Here is a 13355-nt window from a genome sequence, read left to right as displayed (position 1 = left end):
CGGTATTTTAAGAAATATTGATGATGTGAACTATTTCATGGATCAGCTTCGGCCCATTGCTCTCGCCTTGCAAGAGACCCATCTTCACACTAATTCTTTTAACATTTTAAGACGTCATCAGGTTTTTAAAAAAATGTCGCCCCTCTTCCACCCCTTCTGGTGGTGTTGCAGTGGTCGTGCAGGGTGGAGTTGCTTGCTCTCAAGTTCCCCTCTGCACGCCGCTGGAAGCTGTTGCAGTACGTCTCCTTCTGGACCGCCTTGTAACAATTGTTTCTTTATACTTACCACCTAACATTCCTTTAAACCTTCAAGAGCTGCAGGGACTTATAGGACAGCTCCCGCAACCTTTTTTAATTTTGGGAGATTTTAACGCTCATCATCCTATGTGGGGTAGTACCCGTCAAGACTCCCATGGTGGTGTGATTGAACGTCTTTTATTGTCTTCGGGGCTGTGCCTTCTTAACAGGAAAGAGCCAACCTTTTTTAGTGCGGCACACAACTTATTCACATCCATTGATCTTTCTATTGCTTCACCTTCATTACTTCCTTGCTTCTCCTGGAATGTTCTTCATAACCCTTTTGGAAGTGATCATTATCCAGTTCTTTTAGAGAGTACCGTTCCATTGCCTAATCTTTTAAAGCGGGTTCCTAGGTGGAAGTTAGACAAGGCAGACTGGGCACTTTTTAATCTTCACTCCACTTTAGATCCTTCGTTTCTTTCTTCCATGTCCCCTGAGAACGCTACACTTTATGTTACTGAGCAGATGCTAAAAGCTGCTCAGCAGTCCATTCCACAAACATCTGGTAATATTCCCAAAAAATGTAAACCTTGGTGGAATAAGGAGTGTGCCACAACCCAGGCGGACCAAAATAGGGCATGGGGCAGATTTCGCAGATACCCCACTTCAAGCAACCTTGTCGAGTTGAAGCGACGAAAAGCCAAGGCTCGTTGGACTAGGAAGCAGGCAAAGCGGAAGTCGTGGATGAAGTATCTCTCTTTAACCAACTTTGTCCCAGCTAAAGAGGCATGGGACAGATACATGAAAGTAAATGGGGATTACAGGTGCTTTGCCATTCCAACGTTTAATGCTCCTTCTTCGTCACTAAAAGATATTGGTAACATACTCAGGGAACATTTTTATAATTCATCTAGTTCAGCCAACTACAGTGTTACCTTCGGGCAGTTAAAAGCACGTGTGGAACGACAAAAGCTTGTCATGTCGGTAGGAAATTCAGTATCCTATAACCAACCATTTACGCGATGCGAGCTCGAGATGGCTCTTAATGTGACAAAGCTCTCTGCCCCTGCTCCCGATGGAATTCGTTATGAAATGCTGTGCCGCCTTTCTCCCGAATCCCTTGAGAACCTGCTCCTGTTTTTTAATCTTTTGAGCGAAAAGGCATGTTTCCCTCAGGCTTGGAAACACGCACATATCATCCCCCTCCTAAAGCCTAACAAAAACCCCTCACGACCATCAAGCTATCGCCCAATTGCACTGACAAGCTGCCTTGGGAAAACATATGAAAGGCTTATAAACAGGCGACTGGTCTACATGTTAGAAAGCCAGAGGGTCTTTGATAACTATCAATATGGATTCCGCCAAGGTCAATCTACCCTTGACCACTTAGTTCGCCTGGAAACTGTGATACGTGAAGCATTTGTAGACAGGCAGCACTGTGTTGTGGTTTTTTTCGACTTGGAACGGGCATATGACACAGCGTGGAGGCATGGGATTCTCCGAAACCTGTATGCCTGTAATATCCGGGGCCGTATGCTGCGAAGCATAAAGGAATATCCGACGGACAGGACTTTTCAAGTTCGTCTCGGTTCAGTCCTATCTGATTCCTTTGTTCAAGAAAACGGAGTCCCTCAAGAGGGTGTTATAAGTGTGACTTTATTTTTACTAGCAATGAATTCACTTACACGACTGCTGCCACCCTCTATTTCATATTCTCTTTATGCTGATGATATACAGATTTCATCATCGTCCTGTAGTCTTTCTAGTTGTGAGCGCCAGTTGCAGTTAGCCATAAACAAACTGTCCAAGTGGGCCGACGAAAATGGGTTCAAGTTCTCTGCTTCAAAAACGGTCTGTGTTCCTTTTTCTTTGCGACGCGGGCTCTCTTTGGATCCATTCCTGGAATTAAATGGAACACCTATTCCAGTTAGCAAAGAGCACCGATTTCTTGGTGTAATATTTGATAAAAAGCTTAACTTTATTTCCCACCTTAAAGCTCTGAAGCAAAAATGCCTTCAGTCCACAAACCTTTTGAAAGTTTTATCTCACAAGTCTTGGGGATCTGATAGAAAATGTATCCTGCAGTTATACAACGCCCTTGTACGATCCCGTCTTGACTACGGTGCAGTAGTGTATGGATCGGCTCGGCCCTCTGCCCTTAAAATGTTGGACCCAGTTCACCATCTCGGCTTGCGACTGGCAACAGGAGCCTTCCGGACGTCGCCCGTCCTCAGTTGTTATGCAGAATCCAATGAGCTTTCCCTGAACAAACGACATACATATCTTAGTCTAACATATGCTTACAAGATTCTGGCCGACCCCCAGCATCCGACATACTCTTCACTTACAAGGTCAAGGTTTTTTCGCCTTTTTGAAAATAAACCAAGCATTGTGACACCGTTAAGGGGGGACACGGCTCCTTGAAACAAAAAAATGACAAAAAAATTACATTTTTGAAATTATGTTTTTTAATATCTACAGGTATTTTCGCATCTTTTCTCAAAGTATTATCGCAAAATACGCCCTATTTATTTCGGGGTATTGATTTGAAGTATCTAAACGGAGATTTTTTCTCCGAAAAAAGCAGAAAAAAGGTACAATTCGACCGCCGGTAGCTCAAGAACAATGCGATAGAAGGGGGACATCTTGGTCTCATTTGAAAGCTCCACTCCCGCTCTTTCTTCTCCCGCCATTCACGATGCTACACGGCGATTGGCCACCAAGAACGAAGGACAAATAAAAAACTAAATCTTGCCACGCGGTTGGCTGTTTTGGATCACATGTGCAAATGGCGCTTTCTCATTGGCCGTTAGGGTTACGAAGTGTCTGCTCGTTGTTTCCGATCCGCCATCTTGTTTGATTCTCGTGCGCGTCTCTGATCATGCCGATCACAACAACTCCACGGAAAAAGTTTCACACGGCCCACAAGTTTGGAAAAAAACGAAAAAAGGGCCCGAGGAAGCTAATCCACGGCGCAGTTCAACTTCCTGCGAGCCTGAACGTCGACAACGAGGAGCGGAAGCCCAAACACGAAGATGTCGCATCGACGGCGCCGTCGACATCCGTGACTTCAAGCGAGCGAGTGCGGCTCGACACGGTGATGCTCGGCGCTTCCGAGATCGACGAGAAAGAAAAAAAAAAGCCGAGGAAAAACTCTAAAGAACTTTCATCGACGTCCGCTACGACGCGGAAAGCTGCCCTGATGGCCGGCGTCTCGGGCGCCGATCAAGAAGCTCCCGAGAGTACAGAGAGTTTCATCGTCGTAAGCCTCGACGTCGTGAATTCGCTTCTTCAACTCGCGAAGTGTAAAGCTTGTTGCGGCGATGCCGAACTCATAAAATGCGATCACGAGTATGGACTTGCAGTAAAACTCAAGCTATGTTGCAAGATCTGCGGGGATTTCGCATCCGAGTGGAGTTCGCCGCGGGTAGCAGTAAAAATCTGTCCGTGAACGTTTTTTGCCGTTTTCTCGAAATGAACTTTTTGCGCAGTTTGCTATTTTGTGGAAGCCGTATTTCAGGCTGTACACAACCGATCTCCCTAATTCTTTTTTTCTTTGGTAGGTGTATAAGTGGGGTATCCAATAAGGGGTCTAATTCCATCAACCTAGGCATCAGTATGTTTTGTTAGCACCTCCAACATAGATTGTAAAAATTGATTTATAAACTGAAAATTTCGAAATGCCGTAAAAATGTTATAAATAATCATGGAGCCTTCATTTATACCTTATTGGATTCTGTAGACCTTCTAGTTTACAGAGATATATTTCTTTTTGAGTTTTGTCTTCATAATTTTTTGGAATCTCGCCCATAAAATGTTCAAATAAAATAGTTAATTTTATCAAAACTAACCAAACTATTTTAAAACAATGTACATATTTGTCATCAGAATGGGAAGATGATTATGCTCTATAAATTTCATTTGGATTGGACCATAAATAAAGAAAAAAAGCTCAAGAAGCAGTGTTTCCCCTTAAGCTTCCGTATTGAACATCTTCGCACTTCTTTGCACCTTTCTCTGGACCAGGTCGGACTCGTTAGGAAAGTCAACGGTATTCCACCTTGGAAAGCACAGCGAGTTGAATCCGACTGGTCTCTTGCGAAGTTCAACAAACACGGCATTTCCCATGCTGTAATTAAGCAAGAGTTTGGTGAACTGCAAACTAAGAATGATGGTTATCTTTATGTTTATACAGATGGTGCCAAGACCTCCTCTTTTGTCGGTTGCGCTGTGTATTCTGAACGCTTCTCCAAGGTTCAACGACTCGATTGTGTCGCCAGCATTTTTACTGCGGAGCTCTATGCGGTATCAATGGCGATCGAATGCATTATCAATTGGAAAATACTGAGGGCGGTCCTGTTTGTTGACTCTCAAAGTGTGATTCTTGCAGTTTGCTCTCTTAAAAATACTAAAAATATGCTTGTACAACAGATTCGATATAAACTTAACACTGCTTTGCATGGAGGTCAAAATATAAAATTTTGTTGGGTACCCAGTCACATTGGCATACAAGGCAATGAAGAAGCCAACAGGCTTGCAGGGTCTGCCGGTAACCTTCCGCAATCTCTGTCCTGTTTACCCTATCAAGATATTAAGCCCTTGGTGAAGTCTTCGATTCTTCATTCTTGGCGATTGGAATGGGACATGGAGTGCGGTAACAAGCTTCATGTTACCAAACCGGCTTTGGGAGTTTGGGAAAGCTCTTCATGCAAGAACCGACTTCATGAAACGTTGTTGTGCCGTCTGAGAATCGGACACTCTTTTATAACCCATAGGTATCTGCTTTCGGGAGAAGATCCACCAGTCTGCGATCAGTGTGGTGATAGGCTCACTGTTTTGCATATCTTGTGGCTGTGCCCCGGCCTTGAGCCCAAGCGCCGCCTTCATTTCCCTGAATTTTTTCAACATCATATCCCATTTCATCCTGCTCTCCTTCTGGGAGAGAATCCTCTGGTCTTTTTTGAACGAGTAATAGAATTTCTTGGTAGTATTGGCCTTTTACACAGATTCTAGCTTTTTGGTTATCCGTTTGTAAAACTCGTTTTATAGTACAAACCTTCAATTAGTTTGGCGCAGATGGCCTCGTAGCTATTGCGCCATAAACCCCCAAAATCTCTCTCTCCCTCAAGGGAGCCATCTTGAGGTACCTCAGCGTCTACAGGCATGTCTCCGGCGTACGTGCTACATGGAAAGAGGCCATGGACCGAGCTGGGTGTGTTTAGACACCCCTAAAGGGGATTCTTCGACAAGCCATGGCTTGCATTGCAAATCTGTAACGTTGGTTCTAGGAGCAGCATCAGCAGGCCAATAGGTACACCGATGAGATGAGGTGCCAGCAATGCCACCATCGAGCCTGGAAATTGTGTGAAGGTAAAGGATGGGAGTCCCCAAGGGACAGCAGAAGTTTTCTTTGCTGATATAGGTGAAAAGACACGTGGGCAAAAATTCAGTTCTACCCAAAAATGGAAAGAAATGGATGTGGCAAAGCTGACTCTGGTCGCCAGAGGAGGTGTGCAAGGAAGTCAGGAACTGTTTTAGAAGATTAGAGAGCAACATGGGGTTGTGGTGGGAACTTCATACAATCTGCATTCTTCCATGGAAGTGGACATAAAAAGATGCTGCCGCCACCGTCATCGCCAGGAGACATCGCCTCCAATGCTGTGAGAATGCTGTGATGGAACGTCTGCAGAGGCCGCAAGTCAGGAAGCCAAAGCTCTACCATCACCAGTGGCATATGCACCGGCCCCAGAGCAAGTTGAGCACCAGTGGCGTAGCCAGGTTGAGGGGGCGTGGGGGATTTGTTGTATATGGAAGGCACTGTGTGTCATGTTAACATATCTGCGCATCTTCATCAGAATAAAAGTTGTTCAGGATCCACCCCAGCATATCTTGTTATTTGCCAGGCCGGTTGATCTTCGTCATCGCTCAGCGCCACCAATGTGGAACTCGTGCAAGGATTCCAAATCACAAGAACATAGTTGTTTCTTTTTTCATGCAAAAAAATTTGTTAGTCATAATGGTGTAGACACATGGTTAGTGCCACACCCCAGAAGGAACTAGGGCAATCAGAAATTAAGATGTGTAATACCCCATTTATTTTTAATCATCTGGCTGAATTGAACAAAAGTATCTTGAGCAAAAGTAAAAAAAAATTATGTTTAATGTTTGTTAATGACTATGATTGTTGTGACCAGCATAAATCTGGAGTAATTGATTGCTCTGTTTTTTCTCTTAATGTCTATGTGTTACTTTATACTTTTGTTTGTGTTTGTATTTTTCCTTTGAATATTGAGCATTTCGTGTTGTTTCTCTGCTGCCATGGGGGAGGCAGAAGTTTGTCAAACAGTGTCCGAGCTGCTTTTTTCTCCGCCTCTCCAAACAGAAAAATAAAGAATATTAATTTTAGCTATGCTTTTTCTTTTGTGCATGCAGAGAGCCAATAATAGCTATTCAAGGACTAATAAACGAGGCAGATATTTTCAGATGGGTGTAAAATCTGCACTACAACACTGAGGATAACTTTTGTGCACGCTAGGATTCGCCAGGGATTTTTACTGCACCCTGAGCCTCATCATCAGCAAGGCCTTTGCCATGAATTGCAGCGTTTGGCTCTCAATGTGTTTTGCAGAAAATAGATACACCCCCTTTTGTATTCGACTATGTAGTGTAGATCCATATGTCAGCTTTTCAATTAGAATTTCTAGCTGCATTATGGAAACTCTTTGAAGTAACTGATTTTGCTAAAGTAATCTAATGTTTTTTTTAGGCACATTGCATTTTATGGGGTCTGCCTGAGCCAAACATTAAAAATGTAGCATTTGAAAACCTAATTTTATTTGCATGGTATCAAGAGCATGGGTTTTTGTGCCATGCAGGTGGCCGAGGAAGCATGGCAACCCCGAAGGTGTTGCTGCTCCCACCCACTGGGCAGTGCAAGACTTTGTGCGCGCTTCACATCCTGATGCAGCCCAAGAACCTGGTCCACTTCTTCAAATGCATGGACAGCAGCTGCAGCTTCACCAGCGACGACGATGACCTTTTCCTGGTGCACCTGTCGGCTCACCGGGAGCAGGCACTTCTGTGCGTGTACTGCGGTCTCCTGGCCACTAGCGGACCTCGCCTCATAAAGCACATGGTCACTGCCCACGGCTCGCGCAAGGCTCAATGCTCACTGTGCCTGTACCGTGCTTGCTCCAAGACACACCTGGCTTTGCACACTGCGATCGCACACGAGGGATCCGTGTTGCCCTGGTACTTGTGCAAGAACATCGCTCCACCTGTGGTACAGCCCCTCTCCCTGGGCGATGTCAGTGCAGCGCTCTATCGGTGCGTAAATGGGCCGAAGATCGCGAGAGTGCAAACTTGCCGATTCTTTTGCCTAACTGCTAAAGCGTTTCGCGAGCACCTCCAGGAGAATCATTCGGGCCATAAGCTGTACACCTGCCACCTGTGCAAGAGACGTAACAAATCTCCAGCCACTCTGATAAAACATTATGCGCATTCTCATGGCTTCCTGAGGGCACAGTGCTTGCACTGTGACTTTGTTCACACGAGTGAATGGAAGGTGTTCAAGCATGTTATGGAGGAACATGCAGACAAGCCATTCAGGCTGCTGCTTCGCAGTGGCCGAGCACCGGTAGCTTGGGTTATGCTTAAGGGCCTGTCGGCCAGCTTACTTTCGAAGTTTGTCGTCACGGAACGCCCTAACATGTGGGAGGCCTTAGAAAACGCCGTACAGGTCGGCCTGACACCAGACTCCAGTTCTGAGGCTGGCATCTGTCAAGAGTCAGGCTTAGGCAATGGCAGGCCACCCTCAGGAGGAATGAGTGTATGTAACAGCATGAAGGGGCTCTTAGCTTATCCACTGCCGACGGATTTGGATCAGCATACCCTAGAAGAGTGCTCAACGGAGGGAGGGCTCTCTAATTTCTGCAACAAAGGTGAAGACCTTCGAGAACTGCCCAGTGAGGATGAAATTCTAGCAAATCTTCTCTGTAGCATTCCAGAGATTCAGTCACTTCCCAGTGAAAGGATGTGCAAGTTGCACGAGGACAATTCCCAAGAACCTGAGTCTTTGCACCAAGGATTTCAGGTCAGCAGTGTAACCCACGGAGCACATACCGAAAAAATGCAGGAACAAGGACGGAGGAATTCGTTCCTCCAACCTCATAACCAGGCTATAGCAGGAGGAATGAGTGAATATAACAGGATGAAGGGTCTCTTAGCTTTGCCACTGCCGACCGAGTCGGAACAGCATGACCTAAAAGAGCACTTAATGGAGGGAATGCTTTCTGGTTATTGCAGCACAGGTGAAGACCTTCGAGAACTGCCCAGTAAGAATGAAATGCCAGCAAATCTACAACGTAGCACGCCCGAGGTTCAGTCGCTTCCCAGTGAAAAGGTATGCAAGTTGCACGAGGTCAATTCCCAAGAACTTGAACCTTTGCACCAAGGATTCCACGTTAGCAGCGTAATCCTCGTACCACGCACCGAAGAAGTACAGGAACAGGGACGGGGGGATTCGCCCCTCCAACCTCATAACCAGCCTGTAGCGACAAACGCCGTTACTAATGTCGGAGATACAACTGTAGAGTCTGCCATGTCTTCAGCTGGTGTGGGCATTATATCTGCAGGTGAACTGGCAATTGACAACAGTTGTGTGGCACCCTATGTTTGTGTACTTTGCCACAAGCATCTAGAGAAGGTAGCATATTTTGAACGTATGTCAGTACGCCATGGGAAGATGTTCCTCTGCAACCATTGTGCGACACAATGTTTAGCAGGGCCGTCCAGCATTCGGCTGAGCCAAACGGAGCTTCGGCCAGCACTGGAAACTCTTGCTAACAAGAAGTTCTCAGGCGAAGCTGTTATTTCCATCAGTGATTCTGACAGCTCGGATACAGCTGTGTGTGAGGTGATCAGCGATGTAGAAGAGGAAGTTACTGCAACGAAAGACCAAAGGAGCAAATGGAGTTCAGCGAGGCAAACCCCTCAAAGGGATCCTTCAGAAAAGTCTCGCCGAAATTCCTTAAATGCTCATGACTCTAGCAACTGTCTGCCTTCAAATTTTGGGGCTAAATCCTCAGGAATAGCACCAGGACGGCCTCCAGTACCCGAAATAATTGATCAGAGGCCCACTGGGCAGTTAGCCTTAAAATATACCGACTGCTGTCCAAATGGGTCTCTTGAAACATGCCCACCCACTGACATAGTGGTGCAGAGAAGGCTGCCCGATGCTCATTCAGCTCCGAAGTTCGAAAGAACAGAAGGTCTGTCTGGGCCTCTCTGCATTAGACGAAGAAAAAGAGAGCATCAGCTAGCAGCATCTGCAATAACTGATCAAAAGCCCGTTGTGTGGTTAGCCTTAAAAAATACCAACTGCTGTTCAAAAGGGTCTCTCCAAGCATGCCCTCCCACTGACAGAGTGGTGCAGAGAAGGCTGCTCTGTGCTCATTCTGCACTGAAGTTCGAAAGAACGGGTCTGTCAGGGCCTCTCTGCATTAAACGAAGAAAAAGAAAACATCAGCTAGCAGCACCCACAACAACTGATCAAAAGCCTGTTGTGCAGTTAAACTTGAAAAATACCAACTGCTGTCCAAAAGGGTCTCTCCAAACATGCCCTCCCTCTGAGAGAGTGGTGCAGAGAGGACCGCCCAATGCTCATTCTGCACTGGAGTTCGAAAGATCAGAAGATCTGCCTGTGCCTCTCTGCATTAGACGAAGACAAAGAAAGCATCAGCTAGCAGCACCAGAAATGATTGATCAAAAGCCCGTTGTGCAGTTAGCCTTAAAAAATACCGACTGCTGTCCAAAAGGGTCTTTCCAAACATGCCCTCCCACTGACGGAGAGGTGCAGAGAAGGCTGCCCAATGCTCATTCTGCACCGGAGTTCGAAAGAACAGAAGATCTGCAAAGGCGTCTTTGCATTCAACGAAGAAAAAGAAAGCATCAACTGGCACCGAAGACTCTTGCTTCCAATCAAAGATGCGTTGCAAGGAAAAGCTTGTCGGGAAACGGTCATTTTGTCAGGCCTTGGAAGCCGTGCAGCAAGAGGTCGTCATGTGAAACTGCTATTACCATCGGTGACCCTGAGGACAATACAGTTGCAGCCTTACGTGAGGTTCTTGTCCTGGATAGCGACCCTGAAGACGAAGTTACCGCAACGACATGCAACGGTTTCTCTTACTATGGGCTCAAGTCACGGCCGTTGAACAACAGCAAACTTCTTGTCTGCGATTCGAATTTGAGAATCCCTTACGTCGCTTTTGTGAGTGCACGAAAGTTTCAACCTCGACTCGTAGTGCCTAAGTTCGGCATTGCTGATTTCATAGGACAGCATCCTTGTGAATAGACTCGGAAGGACTGCCATTTTTTACAGTTTTAATGATTTAGCTCCGAGCAGTGGCTTTGTTATAGCTGTGATTTATGAAACAAACACTGACAGTTGGACAGGCACTTGAATACCCCTTTGCAAATATAGGATTATCCCAGGGTCATCAAATGTTTTTCATTTTTATTATTGTAACGAAACAAATATGTATTGATTTTAAGTACCATTGTTGCTCTTTGAATAAAGATTAAACATGTGCAATAATAAGAACTGAAGCCCCACTGTAGTCTGTGAGGATACCATAGTTAGCATGTACAGGGTGAGGCCATAAAGACCAGCACAATTGGCATGCCTTGCAAACTTGCAATTCTTAGCATACATACCTGAAACGGCACACAAACATCGTTGGTTTTATTTGTATTTTAGAGCTCAACTGGGAGGTGGTGAAATATTGAAAATAAAGCAAGAGCGGTGGCCGTGCATTTTTTATGTCCTATAACAGCCTGCTCATTGTCTGCTCACTAATTTGCCAGCTCGGTCCCGGGCGGCTCGTTGAATGCCGAAATGCTGAGAGTGCCATAGTAGAGACCGGCGGGGAGCAGGATCACCGCGATAAGTAATATTTTCACGAAATACATGAATGATGACCACCTGGGAGCAAGCTCGTAAACCAGCGCACTGACGACGGACATTCAGTATAGGACATAAAAACTGCTTTTTCACGGAAGCCCCAGTCCCGAAATGTTGCCCGTCCGTCCAGTTCCGGCTATATTTAGTGGGGGAACTGAATTAGCTGAAGTACACTTTGCGCCAGGGATGGGCAGTATTTCAAATACAAGTATATGAAATACGTATTTCAAATACTTTGTGTATTTTGCATTTGTATTTAATTACAAATTAGGTCATGTATTTGATGTGTGTATTTAAATACTAAAATGTGGGTATTTCAAATACAGTTAGTTGTAATTAAATACAATTTTGTGAGCGAAAATACATCCCTCAAATTTATTGTCACTGTCCAGAGCAGGAAGAGAACTACGTTGTGCACCGCATGCAGTGTCTCTCAATCAAGCACAATCGTTTAGTGACTTTGTGATTAAGGTGCTAGTCCAGGGCAAGAATAGTGACGAAATCGACGTTCACAGGCAGACTGGCTAAATAAGTGCCTGTGACAACTTGTGATGCTTTCCAGCCTGATTTCCATCCGTATTTTTGCCTGGAACATTCTACATGCACGGGTCGTCCAGATTTTCGTAACTGGTGCGAGTTGTAACAATAAAAAATTCTCTAGCTAGTGCTGCGCATCTTGGTCGTCTCGGTTCTTTATTGGTCTATACCAAAATGTAATCGACAAAAAAAGCTGCTTGAAGCTCTGTACTTTTATCACCTATTACGTCCAAGCTGATTACTTTTTTTTTTTTGTGATTGTATTTCTATTACGTTACTAGAGCCTCGCACACTAACTCCCGAGTGTGCGATGCAAAAGTAAAATGAGATACCCAGAAACCCGTTGCAGGTGCCCTGAAGTCGCTGACGCAAATTTTGAGGAATGTATTTGGAAAAGTATTTGGAGGAGACAAAATACATTTGGTTGTATTTGTATCTTGTATTCAAATGCTTTTTTGGAAATGTAATTAGATTTGTAATTAAATACATTTTTGACAAAGTATTTTGTATTTGTATTTCGATACATATTTGTATGTATTTTGCCCATCCCTGCTTTGCGCTTTCCACTTTTGACCGCCTCCTCCTTTTCTTCTCCACGCAGCTTAAAGGGGCGGTGCAACGATTTTCGGACTTCGGTCAAAGATTTCTGGAAGCTACCCCCTGACACTTCTGAAGTAAAGAACAGAAAACCGATTTCGCCTGCGTGTCCTAGTTGTTGCGTAAAAAAAAGATAAAGATTGGCATTTCGGGCACCCCTCAACTCACTCCCAGCCTTCAGGGTCACACCTGGTCGCACTCCCAGTGACGTCATTCGGAGTGCCGTGTAGCTTCCCGTGTGCTATCTCGGAGAACGCTTCCCTTCCCTCTCTCTGCGTACATTAGCGGGCGCTATGCTGCAGCTTAGAGCCGAGCGAGGTCACGTAATCTTTCCGCCGTAGTTCCTTCAGCTGCCACTTGGGGCTGCAGGTGGGGGAAGAAGCTCGACTTTTGCTTTGCGATTATGCAGCGAAATCGCGACATTTTTAATGAAGGAGGTGTTTTCTCTATCCTCTGGGACACGATAAACAACGTAAAAATGGTGAGATGCAAATTCTTTTAATCATAAAATCGTTGCACCGCCCCTTTAAGAGAGGGGAGCACTAAGGGGATTATTATCTTCCCTGCAGAAAACCGGGGAAGTGGTCCCTCGATTTCCGCCTGATGACGTCGTACAAGTGTCGTGCGGTCTCCGGTTGCGATCCTGGTGGTGTCGCAGCAGCGCTGGTGGATGTGGCAGACGGCTGTTGTGCTGCAGATCGCTTTTCAGTGTGACAGTCCACGGAAACTTCGGCAGCCGGAAGTTTGGACACCGCGACGACAGCGACACTCGCGTTCGCTCGTGCTCTTCGCCAGAGTTGCTACGACTAACCGTCGGGATCGCGACGTCCGACAGCATGACACTCTGGCTTTTGTGAAATCATTTGTTGGCACTTCGGGACCACTTTTGACGTATGAGCTGCAAGGATGCTAAACACACCTGTCGGAGACACGCTCTATGCACCATATAGTTGTACGTCAGCCTTTAAAGGTACACTAAACCGAGGGGCTAATCTCCAAAAAAAGTTTGTAAAAAAAAAAAA

General features: G+C 45.5%; 1 protein-coding gene across 4 annotated transcripts in view; it reads left to right on the top strand.

Moving 5' to 3' along the window:
• The window catches only part of LOC115331399, a 42249-nt gene extending 28894 nt beyond the window's left edge, over positions 1-13355 (top strand). For 2 of the 4 annotated variants that reach the window (XM_029993517.3, XM_029993516.3), the window contains one exon: positions 7115-10836. In XM_029993517.3, coding sequence (XP_029849377.2) covers positions 7129-10590 — 3462 coding nt within the window. In that variant the 5' untranslated portion in view covers positions 7115-7128 and the 3' untranslated portion in view covers positions 10591-10836. Of the gene's footprint in view, positions 1-7114; positions 10837-12902 lie in introns of those variants that run through there. The other 2 variants (XM_040502560.1, XM_029993518.2) reach the window with 2 other exon arrangements.

The sequence above is a fragment of the Ixodes scapularis genome, unplaced genomic scaffold (assembly GCF_016920785.2).
Source record: "Ixodes scapularis isolate PalLabHiFi unplaced genomic scaffold, ASM1692078v2 PGA_scaffold1__304_contigs__length_218370807, whole genome shotgun sequence".
NCBI lineage: Eukaryota > Metazoa > Arthropoda > Arachnida > Ixodida > Ixodidae > Ixodes > Ixodes scapularis.
This window is presented reverse-complemented; position numbering and strand designations above follow the sequence as displayed.